The sequence below is a fragment of the Nycticebus coucang genome, chromosome 3, assembly GCF_027406575.1.
Source record: "Nycticebus coucang isolate mNycCou1 chromosome 3, mNycCou1.pri, whole genome shotgun sequence".
NCBI lineage: Eukaryota > Metazoa > Chordata > Mammalia > Primates > Lorisidae > Nycticebus > Nycticebus coucang.
Genome location: NC_069782.1, coordinates 156,156,045 through 156,179,332, shown reverse-complemented (window position 1 = coordinate 156,179,332; position 23,288 = coordinate 156,156,045). Strand labels below are relative to the sequence as shown.

The window sequence follows — 23,288 nt, the reverse complement described above, 5'->3', positions numbered from 1 at the left end:
GTCCCACATGACTGCATACTGTAATGATACTCCTTATATAAAATAAAGTTCAAACACAAGAAAAACTACACCGTTCTATTCTAAAACAATAGAATGTTTTAAAAAGCAAAGGACATACTCACTAAGACGGCAAATAGTAGACAAGTAATAATAAGCGAAGATATGGAGAACTCCGGCACATAGCTAGTGGGGATGTAAAATGGGGCAGCTACTTTGTAAAATAGTCTAGCAGGTGCTCAAAAATGTTAAACAATAAAAGTTTATGATATAGAGTTATGACAAAACCCGGCAGTTTCACTCCTAGGTATATACCCAAGAGAAATGAAAAAACAAAACAAAACGTCAATACAAAAACTTGTACATGAACGTTTATAGTAGCATTATTCATAAAACGCCGAATTATAAACAACCCAAATGTCCATCAATTGATGAATTGATAAAATGTATACAATGGAAAACTAATTGTCAATAATAAGAATGAAATACTTATGCGAAAACATGGGTGAAGGCGAGTCTTGAAAACACACTAAGTGAAAGAACTCAATTATAAGAAACTTCTTATTATAAGAATCCATTTGTATTTGCATATATTACAGGCAAATCCGTAGAGACGGAATGTAGGTTAGTGGCTTCCGAGGCCGTGGGAAGGGAGGGAGGTGGACTGCTACGGTACGAGGTTTTTTGGAGGGTGATGAAAACCATGTGGAATTAACATAGAGGAGACGGTTGCACAATTCCTCGAATATTATCAAATCTACCCAATTGTAGAAGATTGAGAAGATGAATTGTATCTCAAAAAGCTGCTGGTTTTTTTTTTTTTTTTTTTTGTTGTTGTTGCAGTTTGGCCGGGGCTGGGTTTGAACCCACCACCCTCGGCATATGGGGCCGGCGCCCTACTCACAGGCGCTGCCCGCTGCTGTTTTTTTTTAATGAAGCAAAGAAATCAAGATACAAGTTCAGGGTAGCGGTTATGTCTCAGGAGAACATTGACACAGATGTATGTTTTTTCTATAATTTGGTTTTTCTGTGGGCTAGTGGGTTCACAGGTGTTTATTACATTGTGGGTTTTTTACATACATGCAGGAAGGCCAGGGAGGGATCTCTGCAAAAAGGGAAACATTTAGCTCATTCAGTTCAACAAGGACATATCAGCACCTGTGCCTTTGTCTTGAAAAAAAGTGAATATGTGTCTTTTTCTTTGATAGCCTGTGATCTTGGCCAACACAAAATGGCAGAATTTCGAGTCAGGTTAAATAAAACATGTTGAGAGTAAAAGACAATGGGTAGTTATGGTTACGTCCTCCCGAAAGGAAAAGGAGAAATGGAATCTTTTTCCTTTCCAAGCTCTCTTGCTCCTTAGTCGCCCAGGCTCTGCCCCGACCGTGTGTGGGACCAATGGCAGGTAAGACGCGTGACGTGAGGGGCTATGGTGGCCTTGGGTGCCCGGATGTCCCTCACCTGCTCTCTCTCCTGCACCTCAGTCAGCATCACGATTGTGCGGGACCTCCACTCCCAGACCATCCTCCAGAAGTCCTCCACCGTGTGTGCCAGGGGCCCCTGGGTGGCGATGAAATAGTCCTTCTGTCGGTAGCCCTTCAAACGGGGGAGCAGGGGTTAAAATCGACTTCCTTCCACCCCTGTTCCACTACCTGCCACATGCCCTCAGGACAGCTGAGGCCGATTCGGGGAAACCCTCCAACCTTCCACAGCCCGGACCAGACCCAGCTGGCTTGGGCACACACATGTCCGAGGTGCGGGGCGAAATGCTTGATTTGTCTGGAAACCTTACACCTCTGCCTTCAGCACCTGAGGTCAGCTACGAACCTGCATTTATTACAAACTGCCAGTGGCTTGGGACCACCTGAATAGTACCTGGTGGCTTTGGTTCTAACACGTTTCTGTGTGTTTCAGCTAGATTAGTGTCATGCTGGGGAAGAGGACCTTACGTGTGGAGTTGGAGGAAAGGGGTTGAAATCCCAGTCCCTGCACTGGGACCCTGCTGACTTCTGCTACAGCTTCCTCATCTGCAAGTAGTGACGTTAGCACACTTAGCTGCAGGGCTTTCTCGCGTCCATTTCTCCGCTAAAGCCATTGTCGGATTGTCGCGCAGAGAAAACCCGTGTGATGAACATGTAACTGAACTGCCCACTGACCACATGTTGCAAAAATCACACAAGAGAGAGTTCACAGAAGTGCTGGATAAATAATTGATGTGTAATAGATATGCAGGGAAAAATAGCTACAGATGAAAGCAGAATGGAAAAAAAAGAGCCAATTACTTAGCAGTGAGTATATATCTTTCTATTTCCAAAGTTTGCTCTTCATTTTATTTATTTATTTTGAGACAGAGTCTCACTCTGTCACCCTGGGTAGAGTGCTGTGGCATCATCGTAACTCACAGCAACCTCAAACTCTTGGGCTCAAGTAATCCTCTTGCCTCAGCCTCCCAAGTAGCTGTGACTATGGGCACCCACAATGATGCCTGCTAATTTTTCTATTTTTAGTAGAGACAGGGTCTCACTCTTGCTCAAGCTCCTGAGCTCAAGCGATTCACCCGTCTCAGCCTTCCACAGTGCTAGGCCATCGTTTTTTTTCTTGATCCCATGACATTATCATTTTTTAAAGCAAGTAATCCTGCTAAAAAAACTGTTGCATTTTAGCTCAGCGCCTGTAGCTCAGTGGTTGTGGTGCCGGCCACATACACTGGCACTGGTGGGTTCGAACCTGGCCCAGGCCTGCTAAACAACAATGACAAATACAACAAAAAAATAGCCAGGCATTGTGGTGGGCACCTGTAGTCCCAGCTACTTGGGAGGTCAGAGGCAAGAGAATCACTTAAGCCCAAGAATGTGAAGTTGCTGTGAGCTATGACTCCATGGCACTCTACTGAGGGCGACCAAGTAAGACTCTGTTTAAAAAAAAAAAAATTGTTGCATTTCTGGAGATGTGTCACTTCTTTCTGATTTAATCAAGAGTCTGTGTGGTCAGATGTAAAAGAGACACAGATGAGCGGCACGCGCACCCGAGGCCGCTGTACGTACGTCTATGAAGGAGGCGTTGATGTAGTCTGTGTACTCTTGACCTCTTTTCATTGAAAGGATAACTCGATTGAAGTCATCTGCAAAGTGGTATTTTCTTTAGTTAGTTCAAATACTGCCCTGCTTTGTAAACCTGTTTCTACAAGCTTCTAAAATAGAACCTATTAATAAAGCACTAAGTAAAGCCAACTCTTTGGAAGGTTTATATAAAATAGGTTAATTAAAGTGGCCCAGGGAAGTGGTGTTTTTTGGGAGGTTTTTTGGTAGGAAGTCTCTGAAAATAATCCACCGAGTTATCTTTTGCATTTTTTATCAACAATATACTACATACCAAAAGGTAAGCCCCGAAAACACTGCATTTAAGGAGTAAAAGGAGCGTGACCATGCAGGCTCTCTGGGGCAGCTGTCATGAGGTTGACAGAGACACGGGGCTCAGGTGTCTGCCACTGGGGAGGGCTTCACCAGCCCCCAGGAGCCTCCTATTCCCCGAGCACACAGGTGACCTGGGAAGCAGGCCTGAGACAGGGTTCGGGGGGAGTCCATCAAGGACAGGTCTGTAAGGAGGCAGCCGTTCCCCGTTCGGCCCACACCGCTTCGTGGCTCCGTGGATGCCTGCTGGGTCTGCTTTGGGTCATGTCTCTCTGGTTCCCTTTCTTGCCATTGGGTGAGGCCCCCACCCACCGCCCCCTTGCTTGCTTTGGCCTCCGTTTCTCTGCACCCCCCACCCAGGTGTTGACCCTCCCCAAGGCCAAAAGCTTTTCCTAAAAGGTGCCAGCTGAGTTTGCCTGCATGGCCTTAGCCCTGTCTCTGGTCCCTCTCTCTGTAGGAGGGGAACGCCCAGGCCTGAGGAAGCACTGAATGAGCTGCACATTCAGGAAGCCCCCACGCGTGCCCACCACAAGCCTCACTTCCGTGAAGCCCTCCCAGGCAGTCCAGCCACAGCTGCCCTTTCCCCCCAAGCCCACAGCCCAAGCCGCCTGCCAGTCTGGGTCACAGAGAGACTCACAGGAGGGGCTTTGCTTGCAGACACTTGACACAGCACCCAAGACCCCTATCCTGAGGACGCCCTGCTGTGACCCCACGACTGAAGTCAGCAACACCCGCCCTGCAGCCGGGGCCTTACAAGGGATGATCTGGATGACTCGGGCCTTCTTCATGTTGGCTGGCAAGTTGCCCGTCCTCATGTTCTCCTTCATGATCCGGACATTTGTCAATTTCTGCAGTGGAGAAGGACATAGGTCCAGTGAAGACTGGCACTCAGGGGGAGCAAAGCACTCACTGCAAGGGCCCCTGCGCAAAGGAGACGTCTGTCCCCATCTCAGGAGGACTCCCCAGCTCTGGGACACACATACAGAGCCAGGTGCACAGGCCCCACTCGCTACACCCACTCACCCTGAACTCCTCCTCCAGCCCGATCTTGTCAAAGTGGGAGGCGGTGCCGTGCAGAGCCTGCAGGTGCTTCTCCAGGGAGGACACGTCCAGCTCCGTGTCCCCGTAGAGGTAGTGCTCCAGTAAGGCTTGGTAGATGAACGTGTACTGCACCTGCAGGGGACAGGGTGCCGCACTTCGACTCTGCCGGGAGCCTCCACCCACGCCCAGCTCCGCTGCCCAAAGGGGACCCTTCTCTTTTCCTCCCCCTTTGCCAGCATAAGGTTTGGGACCAGAGTCAGACCTATCTATGGCCACAGATAATGCCCATTCATGCTGCTGAGTGAAGGTAAAGGCAGCAGCTGGCATTTCCTGAGTGGTAGGTGCCACCAGTGGGGAGAAAGTCACCCCTGTCTCACAAGAGGATACAGCAGGGGGGAGTCAGAAGAGTGAGGGAGTCCAGTGCCATGGAGGCGGAAGGTAGAAAGGGCAGTGAAGCTGGACGGGGCCAGGACGTTCCTGGGCGGTTGCCACCTGCCAACCTAAACCAGGATCCTGTGCATGGGCAGGGTGGTGAGTCGTGCAGCCTGTGGGCCATAGCCCGGGATTTGCTCAGTGAAGCTCAGACCAGGACGCAGCAGAGAGGAGGGCGCGACTCACATCCGTCTGGACCATCTGAGGGCGCTGATTGCGGATTCGAGATACGTAGTTGAAGACGTCGACCTGCTGCTCGGCCTGCACCATGTCCATCATGGCGTCGATCACCATGAAGGTGCCCGTCCGGCCCACACCCGCGCTTCAGCGAGAAAGAAAGAGGCCGCGCGGTGAGTCACATCCCACAGGCCCCTGGACGTCCACTCGCCCTGCCTCAGGTCACTTGAGCGACTTCTCTTTGGTAATAAAGAGCAAATCCAAGGCGAGCCACCAGAGGGCGCCGCAGCCTCAGGAACGGGACGGCCGGCCGCTCCCGGGACAGCAGAAACTAGTAAAAGGCCGGCAAGAAGCGCAGGTGCAGTCAGCTTTGAACAGGCTGCGTGGGTGAACCTTCACCAGCTATCAAACACCCCCTTCTTGTTATCACTTGTGTAACTGCATCCTGGATAACTACACAGTATCTCTGGGACTCAGCCTCCGCCTTTGCCAAACAGTAATTTCCCTGTCTCAGGGCGTCCAGTGGGGTGACATTGGACACGGCCCTGCAGCCTGACCTGCAAACTCTCCCCAGCACAGGCTGCACTGGAGGGTGTGTGGGGAGTGGTCCTGACCTGCCTGGCCCCAGTGACAGGGTCTTGATCAGACTCAGCCAACGTCAGTTCTGCCAGTCTGGGGAATGCTCTTCCTGAACATCTGTGTATCTCTAGGAGCAGGTGGCTTTTGTCCCTGGCTATGCTGTGATATTCAGAAGGAACAGCTGGAAACAAAGTATCTCACCAAAGTGACCCCCCACCCCCACCGTCAGGCACAGTGTGGCCAGGAGGTGATGGCCTCGGCTTACCGCTGTGTTGTTCCCTGTGTCAGGCAAAGCCCACCCAGACAACAGCCACAGGCCCTCCAAGGTCACCCTTCCTACTTCAGATGGGGAAACTGAGGCTGGGAGCAGCAAACCCTGAAGGACACTGTGCCTGGGGGTACCCTCAGCCTCACTGAGGCTCAGAGTGCTCATCTATAAAGATGTGAGGGGGTCCTTCCTGCAGATACTTGACTTCCCTCTCCGCTCCCAGAGTGACTTGGGAGTCCCCTGGAGGAGGTAAGAGGGGCCCAACGGACCTGCATAGAGCCCCACTCCCACCGTCAGCCCAGGTCCCCTGGGTTTTGTCAGTTTTCCATACTGGGGTGACTGTGCTGGCACAGCCCTCCTTGCACTGGACCCCTGCACAGAACCTGTACGTTTTGCTCATGCTAGTCCTGCCAAATTTGGTCCCTCGCTCCTGGTGCCCTAGTCACCTTCTCACATGGGTGTGCCCTCCCCAAGGCCTGCCCCGGCCCACCTGCAGTGGACCACAATGGGCCCGGCGTGTGTGGGGTTAAGCGCCTTCACTTTCTTGAGGAACTTCAGCATCCCGATGGGGGTAAAGGGCACCCCAAAATCAGGCCAGCTGGTGAAGTGCAGCTGTGAGACGAGCCGGGGGGCCTTGCAGCCATCGGGCAGCTGCTGCAGGGGACATAGGAACGAAAGTGGGGTGGGACAGCCCATACCTGCCCCCATAATGATGCTGTGGGCTCCCTTGCACAGGGCTGCATGTGAGAGGGGCTCGTCCCAGTGAGGACCCTCCAAGTGGGGGAGCCTGGAGCTCACTATTGCCAGCTCTGAATGTGGCGCCACACAGCAGGGCCCCTGATGCCTGCCACACCCAGGTCAGGCCTGCCCTGAGTAGCCAGACACATGCCCAAAGCCAGTCCCGATGTTCAGACTCCTCTTGCCAGCAGGATCACCAGGCCCTGTGCTGCCTGGACAGTCCCACTGCCTGATGTGGTCCTGAGTAATTACCAAAATCACATCCTTTCATGTTCAAAACTGTCTTACATTTGGGAGAAAAGATGGCGTGCTCGGCCTGCTCACTGGGGGCTCCCTGATCTGTCCTCAGAGCCTCTCTCAGCTTTCGTACCCAGAGCCCATGAGTTAACTCCTCTGCTCTAGACCATGGAAGGTTGTACGTGGTATATTTGGGAGTACTTGTGTGCATGTTCATGTGTGTACATGTGTGCATGTATGTATGCATTTTTGTGCATGTGTGTGTGCATGTGTACATTCATGTATGCATGTGTGTGCATGTGTGTACATGTGTGCCTGTATGTGTGCATGTGCACGTGTGTATGTGCACGTGTGTGCATGTATGTATGCATGTGTGTATGGTGCATGTGTACATGTGCACGTGTGTACATGTGTACCTGTATGTGTGCATGTGCACGTGTGTGCATGTATGTATGCATGTGTGTGCATGTGTGTATGGGTGCGTGTGTACATGTGCACGTGTGTACATGTGTACCTGTATGTGTGCATGTGCACGTGTGTGCATGTATGTATGCATGTGTGTGCATGTGTCCATTTGTGTGCATATGTGTGCACAAGTCCGTGAACTTGTCTGAGAGAGGGTGAGCAGTGATATCAAGAATTACAAAACTTACCCTTTTCCCTTCTTTGCTGTGACTTCTAGGAACCTCAGACTCATATTTTGTGACCTGATTGTGGCAATCATTCTATCTACATTCTGATAATACGACCTTCTGTTTCCTTTATGGTTTTTAAATCTCTCTGAATTCTTTATTTCATCTGCTTTGTATACAGGGATTTTTACGCAAGTCTGCCTTAAATCTTTTGTGGGGGGAGCAGCAGGAAATAAGTGTGAAAAACAACAGGGAAGTTTCAGACAAACTGTTGAAAGTGTTACAAAAATCCCACCTCACAGTTCCAGCATGTGAAATGACACTGTCCTACAGAGGGGTCCTAACCCCAGGCCCTGAAACTGACTTGTCCTCCTCCCGGGGAGGCCCATAGAGGTCACTGGGGGCCAGGCGTGCTACTGTTCTCGGCAGACCCAAGTGCACTGACCTCTCAAGTCCAGCCCACCAACCTGCCCACCCCTGTCACAGCCTGGCTGTGGTCACATTTGGCCACAGCTGCTGGATGTGCTCTCCTTACTGGTTGTATGCAGAACTTCCGGATAGTATAGTCCACCAAAACCACGCAGTCTTCCACGCACACCCGGATATTTCCATAGGTCCAGCAGCCCTGGTCTGGCCAGTACTGACAGCACTTTTCCTGCACAGAACAATTTGAGAGAAACAAATACATCCTAGGTGTGTGCCACTACACTGTCCTCGCCCCCAGCCATCCGCAGGAGACTTCATGCTGACCAGCTGTGAGTCAGACCATCCCTGGGGCTGAGAAGGTGCACAGGCAAGTGCTTCCTTATAGATGGGGAAACTGAGGCCACACACTGGTTGCAGGTGGCCCTGAGACTGCCTGGGACCCTTGAGGTGTCTGCCCTTCATGCCTTGATTTCTCCTTTCTCCACTCACTGATCCCCACGTCTCACTGAACTGTCTTGGCCTGGCCATGCTGAGCCTTCAGAGCTGGGCACTTAACCCAAAGTGATCCTCAGGCTGGGGTGCCAGGACACTGCCTCCAAACATTTCCCATCAGATCTGGCACTTGTTTTTCCCTGCTCAGTTTACTAAGGACAAACTTTAATTTGCATCAGTGTGGCCAGTTCTTTGTTCAAAGGGACCAGACTGCCTGGCCTGCTGACCGTACTTCTCTCTGAGAGGTGAGGCTGCAGCGTTGGCCACAGAGAAGCCCACTCTTGACCATCCCACTCCCTGAAATAAAAATGACCCAAAATACAAGTTCCAGAAGTCCCTTTATTCTTCAGCATCTTCTGTAAGTCCTCCATCAGCAGGGACTTCCTGAGTGGCCGAGGACCCCCCGCACACCATCTGCTTAATGTGCCAGGGAATCATCTCTGGAATTTCACAAGTCTTCCAGACACTGGCCGGTTCATGCTGGGAATCTCCGGAATTTCACAAGCCTTCCAGACACTGGCCAGCTCTTGCTGGGAATGGCCCATGAGTGACACAGCTAACTAATTAGGTCACAAGGATTAACAATCATACAAAACAGAAGTGTCTGGTGTTTACTCGAGCCCAGCCTCCTGATGTTATGATACCTATGAGACAAGCGTCTCCTCTCTATAGCCTGGCTCTGGCTGGGGCCTGCACTCATAGGGCATCTCAGAGCAGCAGCAGACACCACCTGAAGGGCCTGGAGTGCTGGGGCTGGGAGTCCTGGAGACCCTCTTGAGAGAGTCCCAGGACAGGCTCTCATTTGGGAGGGGGACACATTTAGCTCCTGCCCCTCGGCTCAGTGTTCACAGCTGTTGCCATGCCGCGGTCTCCCCTCCCTCCTGCCAGGTCATGAGATGCCAGGCCAGCTGTATTTTGCAACTCAGAGCCCCAGGGGGTGGAGGCTGAGGAGACCACAGCAGATGTGTGAGCAATTAAGAAAAAGGGAACTCGATTGAGAAATGATTTCATCTGAAATGGTGAGAATCAAGTCACAGAAGCAGCTTAGCTCTGAGTCACGGGAGTGGAAAAATCCAGAGAAAATGACAAGTGACACAGGGACACAGCAGAGTGACCGAGGGAAGATGGGGTTTGCTGCGTCCCACTGCTTCTGCTGGTCCTGTTGCCCCCAGAGGACCAGGCCCCGGGAAGACTAGTCCCCACAGGCCAGGCGTAACAGGGGACTGTGAAGCCCTCCTGAGGGCGTGGCCTCCTTTTCCAGAGTGTGGGGCTCCTCTGCCACCACCCAGCCCGGCAGGGTTAGGTGCCCTGCACCAGGAATCCCTGGCTTCCCTCCTGTCACTTTTTTGGTGACCAAGGATGACAAGCACAGGATTTGCACAGTGAAAAGTGGTAGCCCTCCCCAGCCCTGTCCCAATTCTCTTGAAAATGAAACAAAACCTGACTGACTTTTGACCAAACCTCCTATCCTTGACCAAAAATGGTGGCTGGTGGCTTTTTTCCTGTGCTTTGAGTATGGACACAATTAGTAAGACCAGAGTGCCTCAGGGTCTGCCCTTTCTATGGCTCTTGCCTCCATCTCTGCCACAGCTGAGTCCCCCAAGGCCTGGCATTTCCGTCTAAAAGTGGCAGCCCTTGGCCGGAGCTCTGGCCCCCTTGCCTACGGGCTCTGCGGCCAGGCTAGCATTTGCCAGCTGGCTGTGTAGAGCAGAGGCTGACGAGCATTTGTTGCCTTAGGAAATGAATCAGTTCAACTTCTCTCCTTTGTAGCTGATCCTCACTGTTACTCTGTGACATGCGTGCACCCCTTTGTGAGTTCCCAACAGCTAATTAAACAACCTTGGATGACAAGTCAGCCTTCTTTCAATATACCCTCTTTTCCAAATGCATTTCTCTAGCCTGGATCATAAGTGTGAAATCATTTTCATTTACAGTCTGAGGCGCTGTATTATTTGTTCAACAAACTAAAAGTCTGAATTCTGAGACCTGCTGGGCCAGCAAAGGCCCACTCTCAGCTGGAAAAAAGGAGAAAACTCTTTACCCTTGTTTAGACCAGAGCAGGGAGCTACTGGGAACACAGGGGATTTATTTCATGATAAAAATGCTGCCACTAGGTGCTTTGAATTTTTTTTTCTGAAGTGATAAGAAGAGAGGGAAAAGGAAGAGGAAGTGGCGAGCCGTCCCCTAAGTAAGCAACAGCGGCTAAAAGGAAATTGCATCATGACCAGACGCCCAGAGCTCACCTCTTTTCTTTCTTTCAGGTTGGTTAACATGACGATGGTGGCAGACTTTTGCTCCCAGATCATTCTCCAGAAGTCATTAACAGTTTCCTGCTTTGGGCCTGTATGCAAAGGATAATTCGAAAGTCAAAAGGCACAAACAGAAGTCACCGTGGGGTCCCAGCCCCGCACCCTGGCTGCTGGGCCCTAGGATGGCTGTTCCCACCTTCTCTGAGGCACAAAGTGGATCGTGGGCCTGTGGGGACAGTTCATGCCAAGAAATAGGGGAAGGGTGGGAGGGACCAGCAGGTGTCCAGGGTGGCCTGTCCTGCCATCCTCCCTACCCTCCTCCAGCTAGGAAGTGCTCAGACAGCTCCATCTGTGGGGGAATTCAGTTAGCTAATGCAGTGTTAGCATGGAGGAATGGTCACCAGCCGGCCACTGTGTGCCCTGTGTTTTAATCCCATGAGTCAGGAAATAGATGTGTGTGTTTGTCTCATATATCCACGGAGATCTAACATGTATGTTAAGTGCAAACACACAAAAATCTTGATAGAAATCCTTGGTGTGGCTGGCACACAGATAAGGAATCAATAGCTGTCCACATCATTTTCCCAAAATTATGTTCAGAAATTAACCTCATAAAAAGCTTACCTTGAGCTGCTATGAATTTATTCTTCTCTTTGTAACCCTAGAAAAATAAAATGATATTCATAGTTTTTCAGGATTATCTTTGCTGAAAGGACTTTTTTTTGTCGTTACAAGAAAAGGAATACATATTCACCACAGAAAATTTGGAAAACAGGAAAAAGTAAGGGGAAAAGAAAACCCTTATGAGTAATTTCAGAAATAACAAGTGCTATTTCACAAGTTCCCTCACTAGTCTTTTTTCCTGTGAATATCTTCGCAGACACACACACAAGCAGATGTACAGACCTCTGTCTATTCCTACTGGGTTAATGTGTACAAACTCATTTATGTTGTATTTCTAATGAGCATTTTATAATTTATATTCAACGATCTTTTAAAGATCAGGTGAAATGGGGCCCTAATAATCCATTGCACATGGTTTTACCATAATTTGCTTGACTGGTTCTCTCCTGTTCTAATATGAATTATCCTTTAATGAACATCTTCTGAGCTTATCTCTGTTTCTCAAAAACAATTTCCCAGATGCAGGCATTCCCTCAAAAAGCGAGGAAGGTTCCATGCTCAGTGCTTAGGGCCAACCTGCCCAGAAAGGTTGTGACCCTTTACACTGTCAGAGAAGAAAGTGCCACTGTTAATGATTAACTCTCAGCCCCCCAATAGGCCAGCATGTGCTTCCTGTTGGCAGGGGACAGGGAATCTACTTACGTCTATATAGGAAGCATTAATGTAATCTGAACAAGGAACGCCATCCACTTGACTCAGAATCACCCTGGAATGATCATCTGGAAAAAAAAACAAACAAAGCCATGATATTAGGACCAGGTGTTGCATGGCCAGCACAGCAGATATAGTGGGTCTTCCACCGCAGCTCAAGGGTGGGAGAGACACACTTCTTCAACATTCCTGTGGAGACTGCAGAGCCACAATGGTGCAGGTACACCTGCTTTGGGGTGTTCTGTCTCAGCTATAGAAGAACAACAGATGTGGCATTTCAGTGTCCAGGATGGGGGCTGCTGGCTGATTATAGCAGAATGTGCCAGGATGCTGACAGTGCAAGGACCCTACTTTATGGACCCCATACTAGGCACCAATATTGACAAAGTGTGCATGCAGTGAGAACCCCAGGACAGAAGAACTGGGCCCGCTCTCCTAGGCTTTCCAGCTTTCAGGGACAAGTGGCTGCTGGGGTTTGGGGTGAGGGGTTCTGACTCCCAGCCCCCACCTGTCACAGTCCTCCCAGGGCTGAATGAGATGGGCAGGGCACATGGTGCACCCACCTGGAAGGTTCCAGACTGTCATGCTTTCCAGGGTGGGAGGGCTGACCATGGAGTGCTCTGTGTGTGGGGTTGTGTGTATGTGTGTTTGTGGTGTGAGTGGTGCTGTGTGCTACAATGGTGTGTATTATAGCGTGTACGTGCTGCATGTGGTGTTGTGTAATGTTTCATGTTATATGGGGTGTGTGTATATGTGTATGTGGGGTGTATGTGTATATGTGTGGTACGCTGTGTTGTGTTTATACGTGTACGTGGGCAGTGTGTGTACATGATGTGGAGTATATGTGTGTTGTGTGGTGTGAGTGTTGTGTGCACATGGGGAGTGTGTGTGTGTGGTGTGTGGTATGTATACGTGTATGTAGGGAATGTGTATCCATGGGGGGTGTGTGTGGTATGTATACATGTACATAGGGAGTGCGTGTACCTGCTGGGTGTGTATGTGTGGTGTGTGGTGTGTATACACGTACATGGGAAGTGTGTGTATGTGGTGTGTATGTATGTGTGGTATGTATACACGTACATGGGGAGTGTGTGTACGTGGGGTGTGTGTGTGGTGTGTGGTATGCATACACACACATGGGGAGGGCGTGTATGTTGTGTGTGTGTGTGTGTGCTGTGTGGTATGTATACACGTACATGGGAAGTGCGTGTACATGGTGTGTGTGTGGTGTGTGGTATGTATACGTACATGGGGAGTGCGTGTATGTGGTGTGTGTGTGTGGTGTGTGGTATGTATAAACGTACATGGGGAGTGCATGTACGTGGGGTGTGTGTGTGTGGTGTGTGGTATGTATACACGTACATGGGGAGTGCGTGTATGTGGTGTGGGTATGTGGTGTGTGGTATGTCTACACGTACATGGGGAGTGCGTGTACGTGGGGTGTGTGTGTGGTGTGTGGTGTGTATACACGTACATGGGGAGTGTGTGTACGTAAGGTGTGTGTGTGGTGTGTGGTATGTATACACGTACATGGGGAGTGCTTGTACGTGGGGGGTGTGTTCTGTGTGGTGTGTGGTATGTATACACGTACGTGGGGAGTGCGTGTACGTGGTGTGTTTGTGTGTGGTGTGTGGTATGTATACACGTACATGGGAAGTGTGTGTAGGTGGTGTGTGTGTGGTGTGTGGTATGTGTACATGTACACGGGGAGTGTGGTACGTGGGGTGTCTGTGTGTGTGTGGTATGTATACAAGTACATGGGGAGTGTGTGTATGTGGTGTGTGTGTGTGTGTGTGTGGTATGTATACATGTACATGGGGAGTGCGTGTACGTGGCGTGTGTGTATGTGTGGTGTGTGGTATGTATAGACGCACATGGGGAGTGTGTGTACGTGGGGTGTGTGTGTGTGGTGTGTGGTATGTATACACGTACATGGGGAATGTGTGTACGTGGGGTGTGTGTGTGTGTGTGGTGTGTGGTATATATACACATACATGGGGAGTGTGTGTACACGCTATCATGGCTGTGTAGTCCCAGTTCCGTATGACCTCTGTGGGCTGACACTTTTGCCTTCATGGGCTGCTTCCTCAATCAAAAGTTTATATTATGTTATTTTAAGACTATGTTAGTAGTTAGTAAAATGATGACTATAATTGGGCTGAATTATGTCTATTTTTTTTCTGTTCTCAACGTAATTGAGAATATTTTCAGGGGCCTTGGGCACAGCACCCCCTGTGATGGGCGAGTGGCCCCTGAGGGGCAGGCCCAGAGGAAGCTAGTGCCCAGGGTGTCTGTGCTGCCCTGGGCACGGGGTTGGGCACCTGGTAGGTACACGGTGCCTCCGTGTGGATTGTTAGTGAACGACTCCAGGTCCTTGTCCCTGCTTCTCCCCTCCTGTTTGACTCAGGACTGAAGGCTGAGGAGGGCTGTGTGGGCCTGCGGGCTCTGGTGGTGTGGAGCCCACTGGGCGGCAGGGCACGCCTTGTCTGTCTCACCTTCACCCGAGGCTGCTGGCTGGGCCCAGTGCTGGTGGCTGGACCCCCGCTGCAGGGCCAGACGTGTGTGCCCTGCTGCTGGCAGAGGAGGGGCCACACGACAGTCAGTGGGCAGGCTCAAACGTACAGCCCCCACTGGCTGTGAGACCCTGCTGCCCAGGGGCTGAGCAGCCTGAGGCAGAAGCAGCTCAGGCTGAGCACAGGAGGACACAGAGTGACTGACTGAGTGGGTGAGGACAGCTACAGAAACGCACAGGGTCAAAAATAGCCTCTGGTTAGATTTAGAATCTTGCAGCTTCTCAGAGCTTCCTGTATTTTTTTTGTTTTTCTCAAAAAAGTCACACTTGACTTTCAAAACATTATTTCCTAAAATTATCAGCTGCTGGCATTTTTCCAGAAACGAGGCCTCACTTGCCATCAGTCATGGAACCTTCCCTGGGCAAAAGTCCAGATAAGCAAAGAGCCTTGAACTCTATCCTCAGCACTCCAAGGCCACACATGGGACAGGGCTCCAGGCCCAAGGGGCACCTGGTGAATCTGGTGACCATCTGTCCTGGGCTTGGGGAAGATTGGAAAGGAAAGGTGCCCGTGGCTGTGGGAATTGGGTCCTCTTTACCCCTCCCCCTGCTCACCCAGCTCCACCCTAAGTAAGAGCAAGAGCTCGAACCTGGGTTGGGAAGAAGCGTGGCCCTGGGGAGGGCCCTGAGAGCCCACTGCCTGGCCCCAGCAGAGGCTGCAGGGCACCCCTGACCCACTGCTCAGATCTACCTCTACTGCAGCCTTCAGCCAAATGCCACAAGCTGCCCTGCTGGTCCATGCCAGGGTACAATGGCTCCAGTTTGGTAAGGCCACCACCCCAACAACGTGAAATGCACCACATCCCGGTAGAAGCCTGCACGGGTCCTGCACGGCTGCCAGCACCCTTGGGCTCCCAGGCTGATGCCCCTGGGCAGGGAGGTGGGAGAGGATTTATAGGGAAGCTGCACTTTACCCTCAGAGGAGAGGCCATTGACTTCCACAGCTCAAGCTGGAGAACACAGCTGGGCAGGCCAGAGGGAAGCAGGCGGCCCATGCGGGGGGGACCCTGGACAAGGGGAGAGGGGCTGGGCACAGGTCATTTCCACGTCTGGCCACCCACTCAGCTCCCACTGGGTCCCACCTAATACTTACTATCCATGGAAATGTCACCTTTAAGGGATGAAGGGTTTAGTGATTGAAGGAGAAACAGTAACCTTGGCACTGGGCAGGTACCTCTGTCCAATCAAGGCAGGATGTAAACTAATCAGCAGAGGCAAGTAATTAAATTAAATTGACACCGACATCCAGATACCCTGACTTGGACAGGCCACAGCTTCTCTGAGAAGCAGAGAAGTTGGATGCAATTCTAATCCTACAAATTCAACAAGGAGGGGGCTTCATTCTTCCTGAGGAGGCACTGGCTCGGGCAGGGACCCTGTGGACAGCGGGAGACGCCAGGAGGCCTCATGCTCAGGACTCACAACAAGACTCAGCAGAGCCCTTGGAGGCTGCCACCTGTCAGCCTGATGAGCAAAGCCTACCATGGGAGGGTCCAGGCAAAGGACGGTGCAATCCCCCTGGGCCAGGCTTTCTAAAGGGGCTCGGAGCCTTTGGGACTTGGTTAGGCTGTGTGAGCCGCCCCAGGTCCCTGCAGATGTCTGTGCCTCCTGTTCATGTTGCCCCTGAGCCCACTCCCCAGGCTATGTGTTGTCGCTGGTGGTTAAAATTGGGGTGATTCTGATCCCTTCTACAATTGCCAAGTCCCTGCAAGAATCTTATTCTGTCATTTCTGTCTGAGGTCCAGGAGCCCAGGCAACTCAGGGGGCTTGCTGTCCATGGCTAAGACACTGAGTGTGAGTGAGGGGGGTTGCCCAGGGCTGCCAGCAGGCTGGACAGGGTCCAGGCCCAGGTCTGATGGAAAGCCCTACTGGGGCCACGACGGGGGATAGGATGGGCATTATCTACCCTGCCCAGTCCCCTGGGCAGCCCAGGCCTGGACAGCAAGCACAGGCCTCACAGCCAGACCCACTGGCAGCACAGGTGTGAGGCCTGCACAAGAGCATTCCAGAGCTCCAGGTGCAAACACCGAGTCGTCCCACTGTAATCTGTCTCCCTCTGAGCTCTGGGAACATCACGCTGACACGGGGCCTGTGATCTCTCCCCCTCTGACTCCGGGAATGTCACCCAGTCTCAGGGAGCTACAGGAAAGGCAGTGCTGAGTTCAGTGCAGATGACATTGATTATGCAAAGAAACTAAAGTCTTACTGGGAAGGATGTTGGGATACCGGTTTTTTTCTCTGTTTTCTTCTTTATTTGCCACTTCAAATGTTCCTTGTACGTGTCCAGAGGGCAATGACTGAAAGAAAACGTGGAGTTAGCACCAGAGGTGATGAATTCCGGCCCGTGCTGTGTCCACTTCCCCACGGAGCGCAGTGACTGAGCAAACTACCTCCCATCCGGGGCTCGTCTCCATGCCAGGCACAGGGCAGAGAAGGAAGCAGACACGGACCCCAGTTGTTCTCGGGGTGCTCTGTCTCGTGGGGCCAACAGGTTTGGTCCAAAAGAGGGTCCCACTGCCTAGGCCCCAAGCACAGGTAGGCAGAGACTTGCCGGTGTGTCCCCACTGTAGCCCGGGGCCCACGGGTCGAGGCAGGGCAGGCCTCCACAACGTAGCATGTAATGACCAGGACAGAGCTCTGAACTGGGAGACCCAGGGGTAAGGACCACTGTAACCTTGGTGCTGGGCTGAAGGATGAGCACAGCGGTCCTGGGAAGGGAGGTGGCAAAGATCCCAACTGCTCTGTGGATGGCAACTTCGGTAAGGCCTGGGGGCGAGATCGCTAGAAATGCAGACACCAGCCTTCCTGGACCAGCATGCATGTCACAGGATCCCCAGGGGTGCAGGAGTGTTTATGAAGCAGCACCCTGGCCAGCTGCTTCATCTCAGACCAGGAGGTTGAGGTGTGAGAGGGCTTCCCCCGGGCCCTACCCCACACGCAGCACGGCATGCAAAGGCTCGGTGGCTGACTGCCCAGGTGAGCTCAGCATGGTACACAGTGCAGAGCCTTTTGAATCCCTGAGTCCTGTCCTTCAACCTTAACCTGACCACTGACTAGGTCCCGGGCCACTGGGATTCAGTAACAAGTGTTGTTATAATCTGCCGAGTGCCCCCAGTGTGCCAGGCACAGAGGAAGGAGCTGGGTACCTGCCCCAGCCTCACAACTCACCTGTTATTAGGTGACACTAGGATCACCCTCTTTTAAGGATGAAGTAACAGAAAGCCAAGGCAAAGCGTCAAGGATTTTTCCAGGGTCACATAGAAAGCAAGGGGCAGACATGGGGTGGGGACTCGGGACTGGCAGTCTGGCCCGGAGCAGACACCCAGAACATGGTGGGTGGGGGAGGCATGTGTGTGTCCCCACCGGTCCCCAGCAGAGGGAGGCAAGCCTCACAGGGGGCCCTAGGTCAAAGCCACGTGGCCCTGGGCTTGCTTACCCTGTGGTTAGGGCCGGACCTGCCACTCATAGGTGCCCTGAGCCTCCCTCTCTAATCACAAAGTCCCACCCAGCTGGTGCTCCCAGAGGGACACCACAGGCCACCCTCCTTCCTCTGCTTTAGGGACACCAAATACCACGGCCACAGGCTGAGGTTCTGCCAGAGCCGGTGTAGAGGGACCAGCCTGGTGGGCACTTCCTCTCCCCCTGAGGGGGTGGTTCTCAGCTTCGTCCCAGCCACCAGCACCAACTTCCCATGGAGTTCTGAACCTCTGGACCAAACCCAATCATTACATTTGCAGTAAATTCTAGAGCCTTTTCTTTTTCTACCCTCAAAAGCCTTTTGGGGGCTCAGGGCTGAAAACTTGAGAGATGAGACCGTGATGGACGTATGGTGCTGTGGGTCTGGCAAAGTCATACAGGCCCCGCGTCTGGACTCCAGCCAGGAGTTCTGGTCAGTGTGGGCTCGTCAGGTGGACAGTATTACCAGGGGGATGGTGTGCAGGAGGGGAATGGCAGGGCACATGACAGCTTGTACTTTCTGTGCCATTTTTCTGTATTCTTAAAACTGCTCTAAAGTAAAGTCTGTTAGAACAGTGGTTCTCAGCCTTACCAATGCTGCAATGTATTTTCATTGTTAGAAAGGGGCCGCAACCCATAGGTTGAGAACTGCTATGTTAGAGGCTGAGTTAATGGAGAAGTCTCCCTGGAGGGGTGTGAATGGTAAGGGCAGGCTCTGACACCCCCAGGTGTGCAGTCCCTGCAACTGTCCTTGATCAGACCATGGAGAGGACAGCGCTCCCCAGCTGAACAGAGGATCAAGAGTGAGGGAAGCATCTGGCTCTGTGAGTGGCACAGGTGTCCCTGATCCAGGCACACAGAGTGACCAGTCACATGGCGGGCAGCACCTTCTCTAGCCACACAGAGTGACCAGTCACCTTCTCCAGCTATCAGGCTACTAAGCACTTAAGTCTCTGAGGCACTCAGTGGCCCAGGGAAACATGGGCACACCAGGCAGGCTGGCCCCTGCAGCACTGCACTGCAGCCTGGCCCAGAGCAACTGGTGGTAAAGAGCCTGTGACTGTCCGATTTTGAGGGTCAGTCTGTTGTCCATCTGAGGTGAGATTTCATTCAGGGAACAGGCCATGTTCCTTCCCCTCCCCCTTGGCAATGCCAGGCAGGCGGCAGCAAACAATAAGAAGCTGGCCGTGGGCAGCTCCGGGAGAGGCCCAAGCTGTCCAGCAAGGTCCGGGGTGGTGCCCGTTTGTTCATTGTGCTGGGTCCTTCCTTGGTGACCCTCCCTGTGCCCAGTGTTTATGGGCAGGTCGGTCCCAGGCACCCGGCTGGAGATAACTGGCCGGGACCAAGGCAGGGAAGATCTTGTCTGGAGGGAGGACTTTTCCTCGGCACCCACTTGCCAGGACCAGCCACATGGTGGACAGCATGTTCTCCAGCACGCAGAGTGACCAGCCATGTGGCGGTTTCCCACCTTAATCTAGGGAACAGATTCCACTAGGATAATGCTCCATATGGCAGGGTGGAGACTGCCGAGCTCATCCTAAGGACAGCTCACTGACATGTCACCACAGCCTACGAGGGAAGGGAGTATCCCCATTTCACAGATGAAGAAACTGAGGAAAAGGTTAAGTGAACTCCCCCAAACTCTCCAAGCTGGGCCGGACACTCAGAGGCTACCTCAGCATTCACCTCATGTGCGGCCCCAATACCAAACCCTTTGCACCCTACCCAGCTTTGCCTGAACTTTGGATCAGCCATACATAAATGTCCAAGCTCAACTGGACTGGCCTCTTCCAGTCTCCTGTGTCTCTGTCACACAACTCTGGGAGAGGAGCTCAGAGCATGGGGAGGAAAACAGAAACAAAGAGAAAAAAGAGAAAGAAAGGCAAACTCGTGTATATCTGAGCACACAGAGGGGGCTTGCCACGCAGGCTCCAGTGCTCGTACAAGGGGGCCTGCTGTATGCGAGGGACCCAAGGGCACAGCCAAAGCATCACTTGAGAGACCTGCAGAGGAGCTGTTCTCTAGCCCCTGGGGCAGGACCAGGCTCTGCGGTCTGGACTCCTAGTCCAGGGCCCAGCCCTATACCCCATCACCTGCCATCACTGGGTGGAGGTGCAGTGAGAAGTGTGAAGGGGCACCCCAAACCTCAGGAATCAAGATACATTTCTACTGCGGTATTTTTAAAAATCCAAATTAATGTACAAAATCCATGATGACCGAACTAGTAAACTTTTAAATAATGACAAGATCAGTAAACGCAGGACAAGCCAAACTGGAGCTTGAGGCAGTGAACGAGTCAGCCAGCCAATCCCACCTTCACCTGCAATCCTGCTAATTTTGTTCACCAGGGACTGCTTGCCTTACTTTTAAATGTTGCAATAAAATACGATTTATCCTAACGACTGAGCTTTCTGTTGTTCCCTGAAATTTTGTGCCTGGGGCAAGTGCCTCACCTGTCCCACCCTGTTCCCAGCCCCTTCTTGGGGACCTGCCCCCACATTTGAGCTGGTGGCAGCTGGATGTGACTCAGAACCCTCCACTGGCCCCACTGCTTGGGGAAACAACAGTGTGAGGGGAAATGGAACAAGAAGGGAGGGGGGAATTCTCTAGCCGCAAACTTGGATAGTTATTTTAAAAATGGAGAATTAACTTCTCTTGTCAGGCTGAGAGATTGCAAAATAATAGTGCTTGGAGCTGTCTTTCAATATGACCTCATTTATCAAAAAAAAGGGGACACATTTGGAAACAATAAAAAGGAAGCAAGATAAAGGCAGATGAGACTCGTGCTGAAAAATAAGCAATGTGCATGGTTTGCATGCACCAGCATTTTCCTGCCCCTGGCAGGGTGCTTCTGTGTGTAGGGTGGCGGACCTGCAGCAGAGGTGTCTCCAGATACAATAATTGCACAGCCGTTTGCTCACAGAAGCCACTGCCTGGGCCTCACATTCCAGACACAGGTAATCAGGACAGGCTCATCTCCATGCCCCCTTCCCGGACAGTGGAAGCTGGATTTGGGGAAGTTAAGGGAGGTCCCTGGGCCAGGGCCGGACAGGCTCAATGCTCCGCACAAGAGCAAACAGATGAAGCAGGATAAAGCAACACTTGGTATAAACACCAAATAGTAAACTCCAGGAGGGCTCTTCCCTGAGTCTGTTCTTTGTCTGTCTACCTGCCCACCCATCCATCGTCCATTTGTCCACACAGACGCTTATGGTGGTCATGGTTTGTGTCCCCCCGAAGCAGTCCCCACAGCTACTCCACTGCTGCTGTGATGCTGGCTCAGCAGAGGGCCGTGTCCTCCTCTAGGGAACGCTTGAGCTCTCAGAGCTCTGGAAGGGCGGTCAGGGGACCCCGCTGCTTCCCAATCTATGCTCAGGCATAATGCATAAGACCAAGTGCATTATCAGGATAATGCATAAATCAAGTGTTTCTCTCACACCTGATTTTAGAACTGGACACTCAGTATCTGAGCTGGAAGGAAGCTTCACTAACTCCCACTCAATTGTCTCATCTCATAAACACGTGTTGGAGAGGTACATCATACCACAGGCCTCTGACCTCCATTTCAGACCAGCATCATCATTGATAAAGGGTTCTGAGTCTTTGGGGGTGACTCTACCTCTGCTGTGACACTGTATTTCCTGGGTCTCTACCACGTGACCTGAGCACAGAGGAGACCTCAGCACACTCACATTGAATTCCTCTCGAAAGCGCTTGCAGTCGTCTGCAGAGCGGACTCGGATCTCCTCCTCCAGGTGCCCCACGGGGATGGGGAAGTACTTCTTGGGCCCCGAGGGGGACCTGCTCAGCAACATCACCCTTTGCTGCTCTGTGGGATCAAAAGAAACACGGGCACCCTTAGCTACATTCCCGGGTGATGACTTATTAACCAAACCAAATGCCAACCCACTTGACGAAACAGCGTGGCTGCGGGGAGGGACGGCCCTCTGAGTCCCCCAGTCATGCAGCCCAAGTCTCCCGTGACACGTCCCATCATTTGGGAGTGGTGAGCATCCCGTCACATCATCTTGGAGGGGTGGGCGTCCCTCTCCAGCGCTCCTGGTCCTTCCACACTGCGCACGATCTGTCCCCTCCCCAGACCACTCGTCCCCCTGCCCAGCCTCCCTCCGCTTCCTCCCTCTAGCTCCCTCTCCTTCCACAAAGCACTGGAGGCGGCTCCATGATCCAGCTCAGGCTTCCAGGTTTGGAAACAGAAGAGTAATTACAGATTCTGGGTGCAAGCTCAGAGCAGCCTGGAAATTGGTTATGAGTCTCTGGCAGACTTCTCTTTGTAATAAACAGTCCTGCTTCTTTAGACCCCATAAGTTCCAAAGGGAATAAAAGAAATCATATGGGGAGGGAACAGAGGCATTGAGAGGGGGTGGCCTTCAAGGGAGTTCTTGGACCAGTTGCTCACACAAGCTCAGAGTGAGGGCAAGAAGAGAAGTCACAGCATGCGCTTCCCTCCGGCAGAAAGAGCCGGCACTGAAAAGTTGGACAGGATAACTTGGCTGTCACACTTGCCAAAGAGCCTGTTCCCACCTGCAGAGCCAGTCTGAAGCCCCGCCAAAAAAACGTCACCCAAGGCTCACTCCTCCAATGACAGACGGGGGAAGAATGAATGCCCTGGGCGTCTGGGCCACTCCCCGACACTCTCTTCCCTCTCATTCCAGCTGTGGAAATGTGCAGGGTAGGAGAGGGTAGGAAGGTGGCACCTAGGGCCACACTGCCATCTGACAGGGCCGCGGCAAACCTGTACCTTGCCTAGGTCTTTTGTTGCTGATTTTCCTTTTATGACCTCAGGGTTAGTTTTGAAATTCTGATGGCACATGTGTTTCCCCAAACCAGGGCACAACTGGGTAGGAAGGTGACTACAGGAAGCCGTAGTCACTGGGGAACCAATTTTTTCAAAGCCTCTGCCTTACATGCCTTCTGTCATCTCAGTGAGAGGAGAGGAAAACAAGGCACCTTTGAAGAGCCCCTTATAAGTTAGAATCTAAAAGTTGGAAATGCCCCAGCTGACGCCGATATCTGTAATACTTGAGTAGAGCAATTACCCTTTTCTCTTCTGAACCCCCAAACAGCGCCATTTCAGCGGAATAGCATTAAGAACCAGTCTTATCTAAGAAAGATCGTAAAGGCCTGTTGAAAAGCGCCACATGTCAAAACCCCGTGAAAACGACAGGATGTGAACAGTCTCTCCAAAAAAGCCACAAACACAATGTCTCAACGTCTGTTTCACCCTGG

At 51.9% G+C, this 23,288-nt stretch overlaps 1 protein-coding gene across 14 annotated transcripts in view; it reads right to left on the bottom strand.

Annotated features, from left to right (window-relative positions):
* Positions 1-23,288, bottom strand: part of PTPRE (protein tyrosine phosphatase receptor type E) — a 158,750-nt gene that overhangs the window by 9,115 nt on the left and 126,347 nt on the right. For 12 of the 14 annotated variants that reach the window (XR_008378881.1, XR_008378882.1, XM_053584639.1 and 9 more), the window contains 12 exons: positions 21,734-21,870; positions 16,792-16,882; positions 12,005-12,081; positions 11,303-11,339; positions 10,673-10,770; positions 8,047-8,166; positions 6,395-6,558; positions 5,067-5,202; positions 4,431-4,580; positions 4,162-4,255; positions 3,042-3,118; positions 1,459-1,593 (listed from right to left, as the gene is read on the bottom strand). Coding sequence is in view for 12 of the 14 variants with exons in the window: in XM_053584639.1 (XP_053440614.1) it covers positions 1,459-1,593; positions 3,042-3,118; positions 4,162-4,255; positions 4,431-4,580; positions 5,067-5,202; positions 6,395-6,558; positions 8,047-8,166; positions 10,673-10,770; positions 11,303-11,339; positions 12,005-12,081; positions 16,792-16,882; positions 21,734-21,870 (1,316 nt within the window). In the remaining 2 variants the exon portion in view is untranslated. The remainder of the gene's footprint in view (positions 1-1,458; positions 1,594-3,041; positions 3,119-4,161; positions 4,256-4,430; positions 4,581-5,066; positions 5,203-6,394; positions 6,559-8,046; positions 8,167-10,672; positions 10,771-11,302; positions 11,340-12,004; positions 12,082-16,791; positions 16,883-21,733; positions 21,871-23,288) is intronic. The other 2 variants (XM_053584631.1, XM_053584635.1) reach the window with 1 other exon arrangement.